The sequence below is a fragment of the Thunnus maccoyii genome, chromosome 5 (genome assembly GCF_910596095.1).
Source record: "Thunnus maccoyii chromosome 5, fThuMac1.1, whole genome shotgun sequence".
Classification (NCBI taxonomy): Eukaryota; Metazoa; Chordata; class Actinopteri; order Scombriformes; family Scombridae; genus Thunnus; species Thunnus maccoyii.
Genome location: NC_056537.1, coordinates 7,470,720 through 7,485,627, shown reverse-complemented (window position 1 = coordinate 7,485,627; position 14,908 = coordinate 7,470,720). Strand labels below are relative to the sequence as shown.

General features: G+C 38.9%; 1 protein-coding gene and 1 long non-coding RNA gene across 3 annotated transcripts in view; one reads left to right on the top strand and one right to left on the bottom strand.

Annotated features, from left to right (window-relative positions):
* The window catches only part of LOC121897536, a 64,064-nt gene that overhangs the window by 26,431 nt on the left and 22,725 nt on the right, over window positions 1-14,908 (bottom strand). The window lies entirely within an intron of this gene.
* admb (adrenomedullin b) lies at window positions 9,309-13,318 on the top strand. Its single transcript, XM_042412087.1, has 4 exons — window positions 9,309-9,570; window positions 9,978-10,093; window positions 10,847-10,981; window positions 11,252-13,318. The coding sequence occupies exons 2-4, from the start codon at window positions 9,990-9,992 to the stop codon at window positions 11,532-11,534; spliced, it is 522 nt and encodes a 173-aa protein (XP_042268021.1). The 5' UTR covers window positions 9,309-9,570; window positions 9,978-9,989; the 3' UTR covers window positions 11,535-13,318.

Here is a 14,908-nt window from a genome sequence, read left to right as displayed (position 1 = left end):
TTCCTGCATATTAAATGTTCATCTGCAATTTTCTGTAGTTGTCCCAGTACTATTTGCTAGTAAAGTGTAGTGAAGTAGCACATCACATGACATGGTTAAGCTCCGTTTGAGTCAAAAAAAGGTTATAAATGCAGTTGCAAAAACAATACTTTCCACTCATATCTTGGGATGTTTGATTTGAAAGAGAACTTATCTTAATCATAACTATTCTAATTAACTCCCCCTGTTCTTTCATCTGTTTCTATCTACAGATGTCTGTAAACAAATAGTCTCATCCATATGTTTATGTAGGATTAGCATACTAGGCTAACAGCCTGTCAGCTGTGTGACTTTATATCTGCGCCATGACGTCTTTCAGAGCACACAAACATCGCAAACACATGTCTCATATTCCCATGTCCTTTTATTCTTCATCAGCCACCACAGTGATGCAGTGATGGGGAAAAAGGATACAGCTCAACATCTCAACCAGTTGGCTAAAATCTGTTGGGCCGCTCGGCGCCTGATAGAAAGAAGGAAATTTACTGGCCCCAAAGGTAAAGTTTAAGATTTAGCTTCCCATTTATTTCACAGTGAATAAATGGGCAAGATGAATTTCTGTTGCAAAATGATCACACCTTACTCTTTTTGCAAAGAATTCCTAAATGACCTGCAAACTAGGGGGACTAATCAATCCAGCCATCCGTTTTCTGCCACTTCTCCAGGTTTGGGACCTTGTTGCTGCAGCCCAAACATCAATTTCCCATTAACATCCTCAAAGTGTGATACAAAATCTCTCCAGTGTGTTCTGTGTCTGCCTCGGAGGAGCCCTAACTGGAGACCCTACAACTTTACATCATCCAGTTGGAAGAGGGACCAAGCTACAACTTTTGCTTGCACACTGTTTAACTACATTTTTCTATCTCAGAATTGGTTCTTATGACATGCTGTCTGACCACATCAGAAATCAAATATGTTATCATTGTTCTGAACAGCCTCAGTCAAAGATGACTGTCACAGAGAGGAGAGGGGGACAGGAAGATGCGGTATTGTTTCACTACAGAGATAAAGGAGTATATTTAATAATACTTGCACTCGGTCAGTGTTATGGGTCTCTCATTTGTCCTTCTGAAGGCAGCAACACTACAGGGTAACCAGGGTGACCAGGCTACCTTGGCTAAGCCGGCTAGCATACACCTATGAGCATGCTACAGCTAAGAGGTGCGCTGGGTCATACTGAACCAAGGAGATCATTTACCGAACTGAACATCCAATACCGAACGGTTCAGGACAGATACACATACCGTTACATGAATACCACCTGACTCATCGTACCTGACACCATGCCTGTGTCATCCAATCTCAAGCTGCAACTTAAACTGGGATCAGTCAACACAATATTTTGAGTCAGATTAGGCAATCATACAGTCATAAATTCTTGTCAACTCGTTGACCTCAACCAGTCATAGCTTGCTGTCTTTCATGACTTGCATGACTTATATAGGTGATCAAGAAAGGAGACTTGATCACCTTTAATGAAGCTTAGCGAAAGTTAAATCAGGAAGAATATCTTCATGCTTTCTCACTCTCTCTCTCTGAATCAGCTGTCTGAGGCATACACTCTTTCAGTTAAACCAAACAGATTTTGCCATGACCTCTGTGAGCCAATCATCTTGTTGCTGTCAAACTGACTGTTCCTCTCTCTGTTGCTGTCAGCTGTCATTTCAGTATTAGATTGATAACCCTCCTCCACCCCATTCACCTCCAGTTTTCATCAGTTCCAGTGCCCTTCCACTGAGCTCATCAGATGCCTGCTCCATATTATACCCATCCAGATCTCCAGCCATTGCCCTCACCCCTTCACCACCACAGTCTATTCCTGTACAACTCATAGCATGACCTCCCCCTTTAAAGGATTACAGCATGATGGGGTCTTATTGCCAAAGACTCCTCAAATATTTCCTCAACTTTCCCTTTTTGCTTCAGCATGTTTACAGTTGTGCGTGAAAGAGCACTCTGTGTACTTCTGCATCATAGAAGTTGCCAAAATAGGCGTGAGAAGGGGAAAAAATTCTGACATGCTACTCTTTTTCTAGAAAGATGAGATCTGGAACACATGGTAATAATAAGAGCTTTTAATAATTTGCAGCAACTAACGTTTCAATGTTAAAATTAACCTTATTAAAAGCATTTATTATTACCGTGTGCTCCAGACCTCATCTTTCCAGATCTTGCCTCAGTTGTCCTGTCTGTTAAAGCACCGGCTTGAGCTTCAGTTGGCTGATGCGCCGAGACTCCTACACCTTTATGCTACTCTTTTTGCTAAGACGTTGTGAGGAGTCCTACAAGCTGCATCTGTTGTCTTCCACCACGACATGCTAAAAAGGATTTTAAAAAGGATAAAAAAACCCACTAATTTTTCTTCCCAATAACCCCGTCTGTCAAGCCATTATCAGGCTGATACTGTGTGGTCTGATCTCAGCGTTACCCTTACTTATGAACAAGCTCCCAGGATACAAGGTAACAACATCACCTGGGGGAAGTTTGAAAGCCCAAAGGTAGAGGAAGCCAGCAATGTTTCCATGTCTGATGGTTTAATTCTCACCCAAGGTGAGGTAAACAAGCCAAGTTGTAGTCCTCGAGGACACTATAGCAGGACTCAAGAGCATATTTCTTTCCAGTTGGTTACCTCGCTACTTTGTACACTGGAAACACTGAATAATATAATGAACAAGATTCAACAAAAGTTTTATCATCCCATTAGAAAACTAGATATACTGCCTTGTGGTTGTCAAGTTGCAGTTTACATCCATGTCTGTCCAGACTTTGAAGGAATTTAATAAAAGGTATTAAGTGTAATTTCCTTGTATGTGTTCACATGCTTGGCTAATAAAACCGATTCTGACAGAACACAAAGTTGTAGCCATGACAGTCGACAAAGCTTCAGATATGGATGTGGCTGCAAAAAAGCTACAAATTCTAACAACACACACACACACACACACACACACACACACCTTCAACCCGGCAGCACAGAGGATCTATATAATCACCACAGTTTCAAGGTGGGGACCCAAGATTAGTGTCACCAATTCAGTATCTCAGATAAATGTGAAATATGGTCACAATCTCCCCTTCTGTTCCTGAGTTATGGCGTTGAATAATTATGGCCAGAAAAGTGTTTTTGCAGAACATTATGTTGTCCCAGTGAAGTTGACCTTTGACCTTTTGGATTTAGAGGAGACTTGTGGCCAAAAAACTTGTTATGTGAGGTCACAGTGACCTTAACCTTTGACCACCAAATTCTTATCAGTTCGTCCTTGAATCCGAGTGGACATTTGTGTCAGATGTAATCAACTTCCCCCCCGGTGTTCCTGATATATTGCTTTCATGAGATTGGGAGGGACGTGAGTTCACAGTGGCCTTGACCTTTGACCACCAAAATCTAATCAGTTCATCCTTGAGTCCAAGTGGACGTTTGTGCCAAATCTGAAGAAATTTCCTCATTCAAGGCATTCCTGAGATATCATGTTCATGAGAATGGGACAGATGGACAGACGGAAGGACAGACTTACGGATGGACAGATGGACAACCCGGAAACATAATGCCGCAGCTGTCGCCGGCACGGAGGCATAAAAACAAAAATACACATGTTCTACTGGATCATGGATGGAATCATCAAGACCTTGATATCCGTGCCAAAGTGAAATCTTTCTCTGACCTCTCACTCACAACACTGCTGGCAGAAAAACTGGAATCTCCACACATCCATCACTTGACACAACATGTAGTTTATATTCTGACTAAAGGTTCTGCCCTGCCTCATCCAGCTCTGATGGACTAGTCTCTCAGGGCAGCTGTTGAGACATTGCATTCTAAGTTTATGTGCTAGAATTCCCATGGCAAAGTTCTCAGGACTCACAGGTGTAAATCTGAAACTCACAGTCATGAGCCCGTCTCTCTCTGGGCAGGAACAGCAATATTTAGATGAGATCTTGAGAAAATCTGAGGATTAAATGTCATCTCTTAACCTCAAGAGTGAAAAAGACCCCCTCAATATATCACTGAGTAAATCTACATACAGCCATAAAATAGCCTGTGCCAGTAAGGCTAATGGAAACATCTTTGGCATTTTGTTCTTCCATATTTCCCGATATATACCGTACCAGTAAAAAGTTCCTTCCCATTCCCTTGAATGAGAAACTGTGTCCAAACTTTTGACTGGTACTGTACTTTATGAAGAAGCTCCAGACTTTATACCTGCTGATTTCACAAGTTAGTGTTTTAGTTTTATAAAATATTTTAAAAATCATAATATATTTTGTCCCAATACAGTCGTGGGACAAAATGTTTTTATGAATTGTATAAAAGTCCAAACTTCATAAAGATGTGTTACATTTTGAACTAGAATATAATATAAAAACAGCCTAAGCTCTGCTACCTCCAATGTATTTTCTTTATGTCAGTACCTTTGAACATCTGGCAGAGGATTCTTCCAGCACCAGCTGTCAATTAGCTCTTAATGTGAAGTCACATTTTTGGAAAGAGGGTGGCTTACTAAGCTGAAAAAAGATCAACATGACGTCAATCAGCACAACACTTCTTTTTTTTTTTTTTCTCTCCTCAATTAATGCCAGCACATGTGCTATATGTGCTATATGCAATCTGATACTAACAGAAACTGAAGCTTGATGTGGCTGTGAAGTAACGGTGTGGAAATGTTTAATTTCTTATAACAAAAATATTAAACATCTACAGTGTATAAACTAACCCTGAGCTGTTCATCATGTTGTGCTGCTGGCTTTGAGCTGAGCTTATGCAGGGCTGCCATGCATGTTTATTACACTGCTTGTTTCTCTCCCATTGAGAAGTTGATGTCTGATTTTTGTGTTAAATTGCAGTCTTCAGTTTGATCCAACTGAGACTACACTGTAATCTACAAACTCGGTTGTGGTCAGTCTCGATTGCTCTTACCATGTCTTGTCCATACATGTGCTTGTATACAGGCTGCCGTCCTATCGTACAGACATAGTATATAACACAGACAAAGTCGAGCCTAGTAAACAGTACAGGTTGTTCTGTTATTTCTCTAAAACCATTAACTGTCAGGAATACATGGATCCTCATCCTTCCCTCGGGCACATTTCCCCCTGTAAATGGTAAATATCTGATCCTGTATTTTTCCACTCAAAAAAAAAAAAAAAAAAAAAAAAAAACGTACTCTGGGATTTTCCGTTGTTTGGAAAGGAACTAGGACGAATGTTTGCACCTCACGTTTAGATGAGAGCAAATCACTGCATTTCCAGAGAGTATTTTCTCTCAGACCCATGAGGAGCGCCATGGTATTACATACCAGAGGATCAGAGTTAATAAAATCGCTGTAATTCCTGCCTCTTCTATCTCAGTAGTAATAAAAACACAGAATGAAATGCGGTACTATAAATAGACACGAGTATCTAATAATATCCTATAATGGGTGCCGGCCAATGTTGAGCTCACATTGTGCTCTACTGACCCCTGACTGTGGAAATCAATCACAGCTTCATCCGTACCCTAACCAACACCATATTGTTTTGATTTCTTGTATGTGTAATATAAAAGCTATTCTTGCAGCAACGATTTGAGACAAAAAAAGATCTTGGCTAACTGATATGGATACAAAAACGTTTATCAAACCCATAGGTGCTCGGATGGATTTTGATCACGAGTGCACCGTGTTTTGGATTAATGAAATTCTGCAGCACGAGAGGCGCCATCACGTTACAGGACAACTACTTTAAGATCTGGAAAGGATCATGTTTGAACACAGATGACTGAATCATCTTTTGGCCTGTGAAAAGTGCTGTGTTGTTGCCACGACAACACTGTGTGCATCTATTCATAGCTACCCATCCGTGACATCCCATGTGTAATGTGCTCATCAGATGTTTATGTACCACTTGGTTTTGTGAAAACACATCAAAACAAACCTGACATTGGAGCAATTGCTACAGAAATGATGATGATGATACTGGTGGCAGTTGTGGTTGTGACATCCTTGCAAGAATTTGGAGGAAAAAGATTCTGAACAAAAGTGAAAGGTCTAACAAGGACAACATGGTTCATTGGTATCATAAATTGTAAGTTATTCTGAACATAAGATGCAAATCAGGAATGCATAAGTAAATCATTTTTACAAAAATTTGATAGCTGCTTAAAATCTACTCTTATCTGCAACCAGACAGTAAGAGCTAACATCAAAGAGCAGCTTTACAAAAACTTATCGAAACTCTATTAGATGTGAATTTTCTACATTTAAAAAAAAATGTAAAAATGGCATTGAAGAGAGCAGTCAAGGCTGAGTGCTGAGTTGAAATTCATTCATTCAAAGCAACAGTAGAGCTCCTGCCATCATTTTGAGTTTGAGTCTCGCAGTGCTGACGTTAACATGTTTGTTAGTAACATGTATGAAAGCATAAAAAACAGTAACCTATGTATCGCAGCATCTCTATGAAACACTGCATGAGCCAAACACAGGTCAGGACTTGTCCTGTTAAGTCACGCTCACTTTTGCCAGAGGTAACAAAAGATTCTACTGAAAGGTGTGAGCATGATTGCTGGGTGAGTTTTAGGACTGACAATCCGAGTGCACCCTTGTCTGTACAGTATATCCTGTAGTAAAACCACCACCGGACAATGAAGAAAGTCGTGTGAAGTTGTCTGTTTGACTTTCTCAAATTAGGCTCCAGTCCAACACAAACAGACGAGAACAGCTACAGTGGACATTATTTTTTTAAGCAAAACAAAGTTGCTTTTTAGGTTTAGTTCAGCAGTTGGTGAAAAGTAAACAAATCTGAATTGAACTTCCTCATATTAAAACATGTTGTCATGGAAATTAAATTTCCTGGTTAAGCCAACAAACACAATGACTCTCTGCTGTATGTTACATATACACTTGTGGTGGCTACCTGACACAGGAGCTCATGGGCTGTGTCTGAAATCACTTGCTACATACTATATAGTGCACTATATTTATTGTCTGCCATTTTATTTGATGCTCTGAATTCTAAGTATGTAAATTTATCCACTGTATAGTGCCCTCAAAACTTACACAATGAAACAAAAAAATAGTGTCCATGGCTCATACACTTCATTCTGCTAACAATCCCATAAAACTATGCACTGTATTTTTATAGATGCAAGATAGATTGCTGTTGTACGACTCCACAGCTGTTAGTGATGTCACAAACTAGACTTGGGCGGTATCAAGGTATTGCAGTATACCAGGGTATTTATAAATCCTGAAGGTATGATTTTCAATACTGTCAAAAATACAGACTCTCTTATTTCTATTAAACTGATACAGAGATGCTGTATTGAAGCGATGTATTGTAGTGCACAGCACACACCACGAGAGGGCAGTCTCTTCTGGTGGAACAGGCAGCTGGGCTGAGAAAGATGGCGACTGCGAGTAGTGGAGATAACGTTACAGAACCAGTAAAAAAGAAAAATGCCTCTGCCCCTGTTTGGTGGTCTTTTGGGTTCAGTCCCGAACTCCCCATATAACTTTATCTTGAGATGACTTCTTTCAACTACAAAAGTAGTTTATTAGCAACATGATTTTACTCAACTGCCAGTCTGTCACACCACCCGCACATCATCTCCGTTCAGCCCACTGATGTCTCATCGGGTCCTCCAGCAAGAATCTATGGAAGAAGCGCTTATTTCCTATCTGTTCATTATTCTATGAGCCATAAGTATTTAAACCCAGCAAAACTTGTCTAAGTAGGCTAATTGTATATTAGACACACAGCATTGTAGGCCAGACAATGTCAAACATGCTACAAGATCAGCTTTTACGTTTTTTTTCCTTTAAAACACAAATACCGTCATATACTGCAAACCCCAATGAAATGTCAGGAAGGTATGAAAATATAGATATCACCCAAGCCTAGCAATGAATGTCTGAAGGGAGTAGTGAATGATGGAGTGATTTTGGATACAGGCATGGTGTTTTTAAAGGAATAGTTCACTCAAATTTCAAGTTCAAGTTCCAAAAAAGGCTTAAAAAAAAAAAAGAAAAAAAAAAAAGAAGTAACTCCATAGAGCTCATGCAGCATAATTTATATGTTCTGAATCCAAAAGTTCAAAAAGTCCTCACTGAAACATATGGAGTGAAAGGTGGCGTAATAGAGATGTGATCTTTAAAGTCTAATCTTCAGAAAAATATAATTGAAATGGAAAGCGTAGCATAACTACAGCCTAACTACAACCCAGAAATTAGTTTCTGGCTTGAGGAAACATTCTGTGCAAAATGAGTTTTTTTTTTATGTGATGCAAGACTTCTAATTTAACGTCAGGAAGCATAATACAGTCAGAATTTTATGAACTGTCAAAAACACATGATTCAATTAGGTATCATCCCATAACACATCATAAAGCATTTTTAAAAAGACGTAAAAGGTCAACTGACACCACGCCTCACTACAGACGTTTTCACTTTACTTCCCTGACCATGCACGCTCGCTTTCTGCAAGGTCCTGCTTCACATTCCTACAGTCAATTTTATGCATTCACACCTTGAAGTGGCTAACTTTGATTATCAATATATTTCCAAAAACAACTTTGCCTTTTGAACCATCTTCATCTGTAGCTAATGTGGAAAGCTTTAATGCTTGTTCACCTTCACACATGCAGAACACACTGCCCTTATTCAGAATTCTTGGAAGTAACTACTGGAGTGTGTAAGTGCTTCTCAGTGATTAAACTGGTCATCTGGAGGTGCACCAGTTCAGTATTAAGCACATGTTCCTTCCTTAAATTTCCACTGTGCATGCAGTTGCTATAACAACACAGCACTGATTTAAATATACTTAGCATTTTATAGCGATTTAGAATCAAAGATGGCCAATTTAAACTGAAACAGAGCATTTCAAAAAACACATCTCCTCGAGAATTAATTCAGCTATTAACGACATTTACACCTAACTTAACTGCCTTAAAGCTTGCATGGCCAATGAACTTAGCCTCATAACCCCCACCCCCAACTCCCCCCCAAAAACAGACTAGACAAATGCTCAAAATGACAAAAAAAGTACATAAAGGGACTTAGTGCACATAGGAGTCCCATTTGCATAACTAGAAATAAACCTTAGAGTAAAAAAACAAGAACAAAAACACAATTTAGGTCAATTGACAAAACTCTGAAATGCACAAAACCATTTGCAACTTTCTCAAAGAAAAATGTTGCATTATCATCAGAATTAACATTTACAAAAACAACATTAGTCACACTATTTTGGGGTTGCTGCGTGTTTTTAAAATCTCTATCTGCATGTTTTTGGTTTGACTGTCTACATGTGGGGTGGACGGGGTTGACATGAACTGTCCCACAGTCCCTCCCACTGGGTCTGGTATTCAGGTACAGCTCCCTCCCTCTTTCTATAAAGCCTCTCATGTTTGCAGTGTAAACTTCAGACTTCAACTCATGGTAAACTCTTTACAACCTTGGAAAAAAACAAAACAAAACACCAAAATCTGCTAAACTGTAAACAACACACTTGGATGTGCACCATAAATTCTCCTCATCACGTTGTAAGTTAGAGCCTGAGGTAAGTGACTATTTCCATCATTTTAATTTAAGTTCAGACATTTTTTGAAAGGTTTTTTAACATTTTTCCAAGGGTAAAAAAAATGCAAATTGATGTCCTGTTAAATTTGGGGTAAGGAGTTTGAAGGACAAGGGGTTAAATTTGTGGGGGGGGAGGTGGTTTAATAATCTGTGCATTCTGATGTATGGATGTTTATGTTGGATGGATGTTCAAAACTTTTCCTTACAAATCCATCAATACTGATTTGTATTTGATTAATCAACAGATGCCACTCGTTATGAAGCTAAAAAGGCTATAAATACATTTAATACCAATTCAATGCAAACTAATCAATCATCAGTCATGTCTTTGGCAGACGTCCAGAGCTAACTTCCTCAATGCAATTACTGTTTCTTTAACACTAACAGCTCCCAGCCAAAATGAGATTAGCCCTGCACACTGTCATCTGCTGCTGTGTTTTCACCATGGTGCTGCCACTGGTTAAAGGTGCCACAGGGGACTTCAACAGCAGCCTGAAAAAAAGGTGAGCTGCCTGATAAACAAGCACATGAGAACATTGTGTTCATTCTTAATAAAAGCCTATTTTTATCTCCTCTGTAAGAGATATTTATATCAAGTCATGTCTATTGTCAAATGAGTAAATTAATAAATTAAGTGAATAATTAACTTAAGTGAAGAAAATGTCCCAGAGAATTTGAGTTTTACTAGAGGTTGACAGATACTGGATTTTTGAGGCTGATACTGATATCGATATTTGAAATCTAGCAACTATATATCGACTAATATTGGTTTTTGTTGTTGTTGATAAGAATCCCATAAATTTGGTTACTAAAGAATTGTGGCCAAGATATGCACTGAGTGGAACATTTTACAGTTGAAAAATGACATTTTTAGTGTTCTCTGGTGCACAAACTGTTACAGAGACACTGTTTGTCTTTGGCTTTTCTATACTGCAATAAGTAATTTCTTGTTACTTACTGGCGGACATATATATTTGTGATAAGCTTTTATCACCCAAAATATCTGCCTGGCAGATTTTATCAGTTGGGTAATTGCATGCTTGTCAAGAATCAAATGCTATTTTCTTGAGACAACTGAAGATCTGCAGCCTTCCATGATAATGCCAACTAAGCTAAGCTGGCATCATATGAAACCATGCCATTTTTTGAATGTGCAATGCTGTGTTTTTCTCTAATGTTGTCACATAATGAAAGTACAAGACAATTTGTCTGAATTAGTCAGTTCCTTCCATCACAATTTCTGTGCTCTGTGGCAGGTTCAGAGTATGGATGCAGAGCCGTATGAGGAGAGACCTGCGCAACAGTGTCGAGACAGCCAGTGAGCAGTACTCTGACATCCACATGGGACCACAGCAGGACGGAAATGCGAAAACTGTCTCACTCTCATCAAGGTAAAAAGAGATGCTGCATTCGTTATGCATTTGAATGTGTCACAGATGCTGCTGCGAAAAGGTTTTATATTAAAAAGGAGTTTGAATATTCAAAATCCACATTTTAAAAGGGAGGACAGTCAAGATTTTGGATGAAACTTTTACATGAATCTAGATTCATCTTGATGATAAATTGGATTTAAACGCGGTTAACATAATGAGTGAACAGATCACATTTAATAACCATGGGAAGCATCAACAATCTAAAAATACAGCATCTTCTTCTTCCAGCTTTGGGTTAAATATCAGACCCAGGAGGTCAACATCAACCAAATCATCCGGCTGTGTCCTATTCACATGCTCATACCACGACCTGCTCCACCGACTGCACCAGATTAGCCAGCAGAAAGATGCCAATGCCCCTGAGAACAAGATCAGCTCGAAAGGCTACGGGCGCCGACGCCGCTCACTCCCGGATGTCACTCAGCTTGCCCTCCTGACAGGAAGACAGAGATGGAGCACTGAAGCTGGTCAACGAGTCTACATTCACAAACGCACAGGCACAGTGGCCTAAGACCGGCACGGAAAGGCAGAGGAGAATCCTTGTTGGGGTTATTTGCTCACAGCAGATGAAGATAAGTCCCCTCAGAGGTTTTTTTCCAGAGACTTACTACTAGATATGCAGAAAGAACAGCTGCTCTATCTGTACAGCCCATCAGAGGAAACTTTGCTCAGGTCACTCTGGGAGATTCCACTAATAGATACTGTGTGTGCATGCTTAGGTGCAGGTTTCAGTATGTCTGAACAAGTGTGTGATTTATGGTTGAATTCAAGTCAGACCTGTGGGACTTCACAGGAATGTCTGTCTCTTCTTTAGCTTCCAAAGTGAACTTGGCTGCTGAGACTGAAGACAATTCCTGAAGATCTTCTCCGAAACACTCATGAACTGAGGAGGAACCGAGGCTGAGACAGGGGAGTCTTTTTTTTTTTTTTTTTTTTTTTTCCTTATGAAACTGACATTACTGGACCCCAAACTGTCACACGCAGGATTCTCCCAACAAGGAACTGAATAGGATGAACTGCTTGTAAAGTGCAATTTATAAAATACGTACTAAGCATATTCATAGTTAAAAATGTAATTAACAGCTTGTATATAAGGAAATATAAAGTTACCTTATATTTAATCATATAATACAACTATATTTTTATACAGCCAATACACATATTAAACATGTTATTTTTAACTTCAATGAAGTATCTGGTGTATCGTAACTGTGTAAATAGTTATTTTGTCCTATATTCTTCATGTGCATTAAGTATCTTATCACTGAGTTATGTGTTATATAAACTGCGTTATTGTGTTGATTATACCTTACTGGAAATTAATCATATTAGAGACATTTTAAGGTCATTTGTTTGGATGGTGAAAGTCAAACATGAAATTGTAAAAAACAAAAACAAACAAAAAAAAAAACCCAACTCAAGCAAAAGGGGTTAGTTAGTTTTTGGCTGGACTTTGGATGTCATGGAAAGTGACTGAGAGTCTCTTTTTACTATAAACTAGAAGAACCGATGATCTGATCAAAGTGTTGTGCTGCCATCTAGCTTTAAAGTAGGCTACATGTTAACAAATCAAGGCCAAGCTATTTTGAAATCAATGTGGCCTCAACAAAGCACTTAGTATGTTAAATGTTTCATCTTAAAAGCCTTAGTTTTGACATTTATCTGCTTCTTTATTTGAATGTAATAAATCCTAATTTAGCCATAATTCAGTTGAAATTACTTGAAATGGTATTAGGTAACATGATTTGTGTCCTCTTGTGGTAAACACAGCAGGAATTGTAATAGTTTTCAGCTGGCAGTGAAGTCCTTGTTTCAGAAATAAATGAATGAACTTAAAGCAACTTTGATGTCATTTGGTGACCTAATACTAGTAATATTCTGCTTGTGCGTGTGTGTGTGTGTGTGCCAGTGTTAGAGGATTCACAGGCAACACAGTGTCCTGTGTAATTTTATGATGTACGTGTAGAAAACAGGATTAAACCCTGAGTTTTTAAAGTCAAAAAAGCTGTGCATGCCATTCTAAAAATAAGAACTTCATCAGAAGAAACGTCTAAAAGCAACACATGAAATTAAATTAATTTGACTTGGGCCGACATACAATTGTGTAATCACGACATTTCAGCAATATTAATTACCCTTTGGCAAAGACAAAATCTAAGTTTTGATGAATGGACAGCAGTGTGTTCCTCAGCAAATCAGGAACACTGAGGAGGACCAGATAGAAATATTAAATCACTATGGAATTTGACCTCCACTGATAGTGCAGAGTGGCCACTCTCTCCGGAAATTACACACAATTTCATCATAAATCTGGTTATTTTCATTAAAACATCAAAACCTCCACTGGAATAAGCAAATCAAATTAATGGTTTACATCTCTGGGACTTTGTACATGTTTGTTTGCAAAGAAATTTTTAAAAAGCTGTTACTTCAATCGGGAAAATCTTATTTTAATTTCCTCCATCAATAATATGTGTTGACCGCTGCTGTTTTCCACGCTATGCACTGTGCTGCAGGAGAAAATATGACACAATGCAAATAAAATATAGTTTTCTCTGCTACTTAAATGTCCTTTTATTACCCACTGACAACCCTAAAGCCCATTACTGCAGGGACAGCATTCACGGTCTGTTGACCGCTTTGGCCCAGACTGAAATATCTCAATAGCTACTTAATCACTTGCCATGAAATTTGGTGCAGACATTCATGGTTCCAAGACCAGAGCCATCAGAAGCATCTGGGTCAACTTAAACAATTCATCATACATGTACTGTACACATATAACCTACAAGGCATTACTTGCTTAGTTCTTTATGGCCAATGGGAAATATTGTAGTCCTTAGAAATTCCTGATATCACCTACTCAAAATTACACCTACAACAGTGATATACATGTTTTTCTCACTTGTCTGGTCATATGTAAGGTCTGCATGACATGTAAAGAGCTCCCAGAGGAATCCCTGCTGTGGTGCTCCATTACTTTGTAAACTACTTCTCTGAAATCGACCCTTCAAGGGCGGAGGATCACGTGTAATGTAATAACTGCTTATGCCTTTATTGGACAGCTAGTGGAAAGCAGCAGCAAATATTTTTGTTTACATAATATTTACTTACACTTGACAACAATGGCACCAATACTTTTTGCAAATGCAATAACTTTAAAAGGACCACTGTGTAGGATTTAGGGGGAATCTATTGGCAGAAATGGAATATAATATTCACAAGTATGTTTTCATTAGTGTATAATCACCCGAAACTGAGAATTGTTGTGTTTTCGTTACCTTAGAATGAGCCCTTTCTATCTACGTAGGGAGCGGGTCCTCTTCCACGGAGCCCGCCATGTTGCACCGAAATGTTTCTACAGTAGCCCAGAATGGACAAACCAAACACTGGCTCTAGAGGGGGACTTTCGCATTTTTTGCGAGTTTCGCGGTCACCGTAGGTTCTCCCACACTTAGAAGGGGAGGGTGGGGGGAGGGGCATACAGTTGGTTGCAATATGAAACCTAACCGCTACATTCCACTAAATCCTACACACTGGTCTTTTAAATCAAGTCTCTTGAATTAATTTAAATTTACTGGTGTTATTAAAATAGTCTATGATATAAACACTATATTGTATATTCTTTATCAAGAACTACCATAACTATGGAAAGGTTGAGGGCTAAGTATCAGAGAATTCAAACTCTCATCAGGGGCCATGAGAGGGTCTAAACTACTGTTGGCAGATCTTCCTTCACTGTCCAGATGGTGGTGTCATAAGCCTTATTCCACAACTCTGAAACCACACAGAATAAAGGTAGTCCACAGACATATCCGTACCACTGATGTTCATTAGAATAGATCACATAAACAATAATTTTGCCAAAACATGTATTTCAGGAAA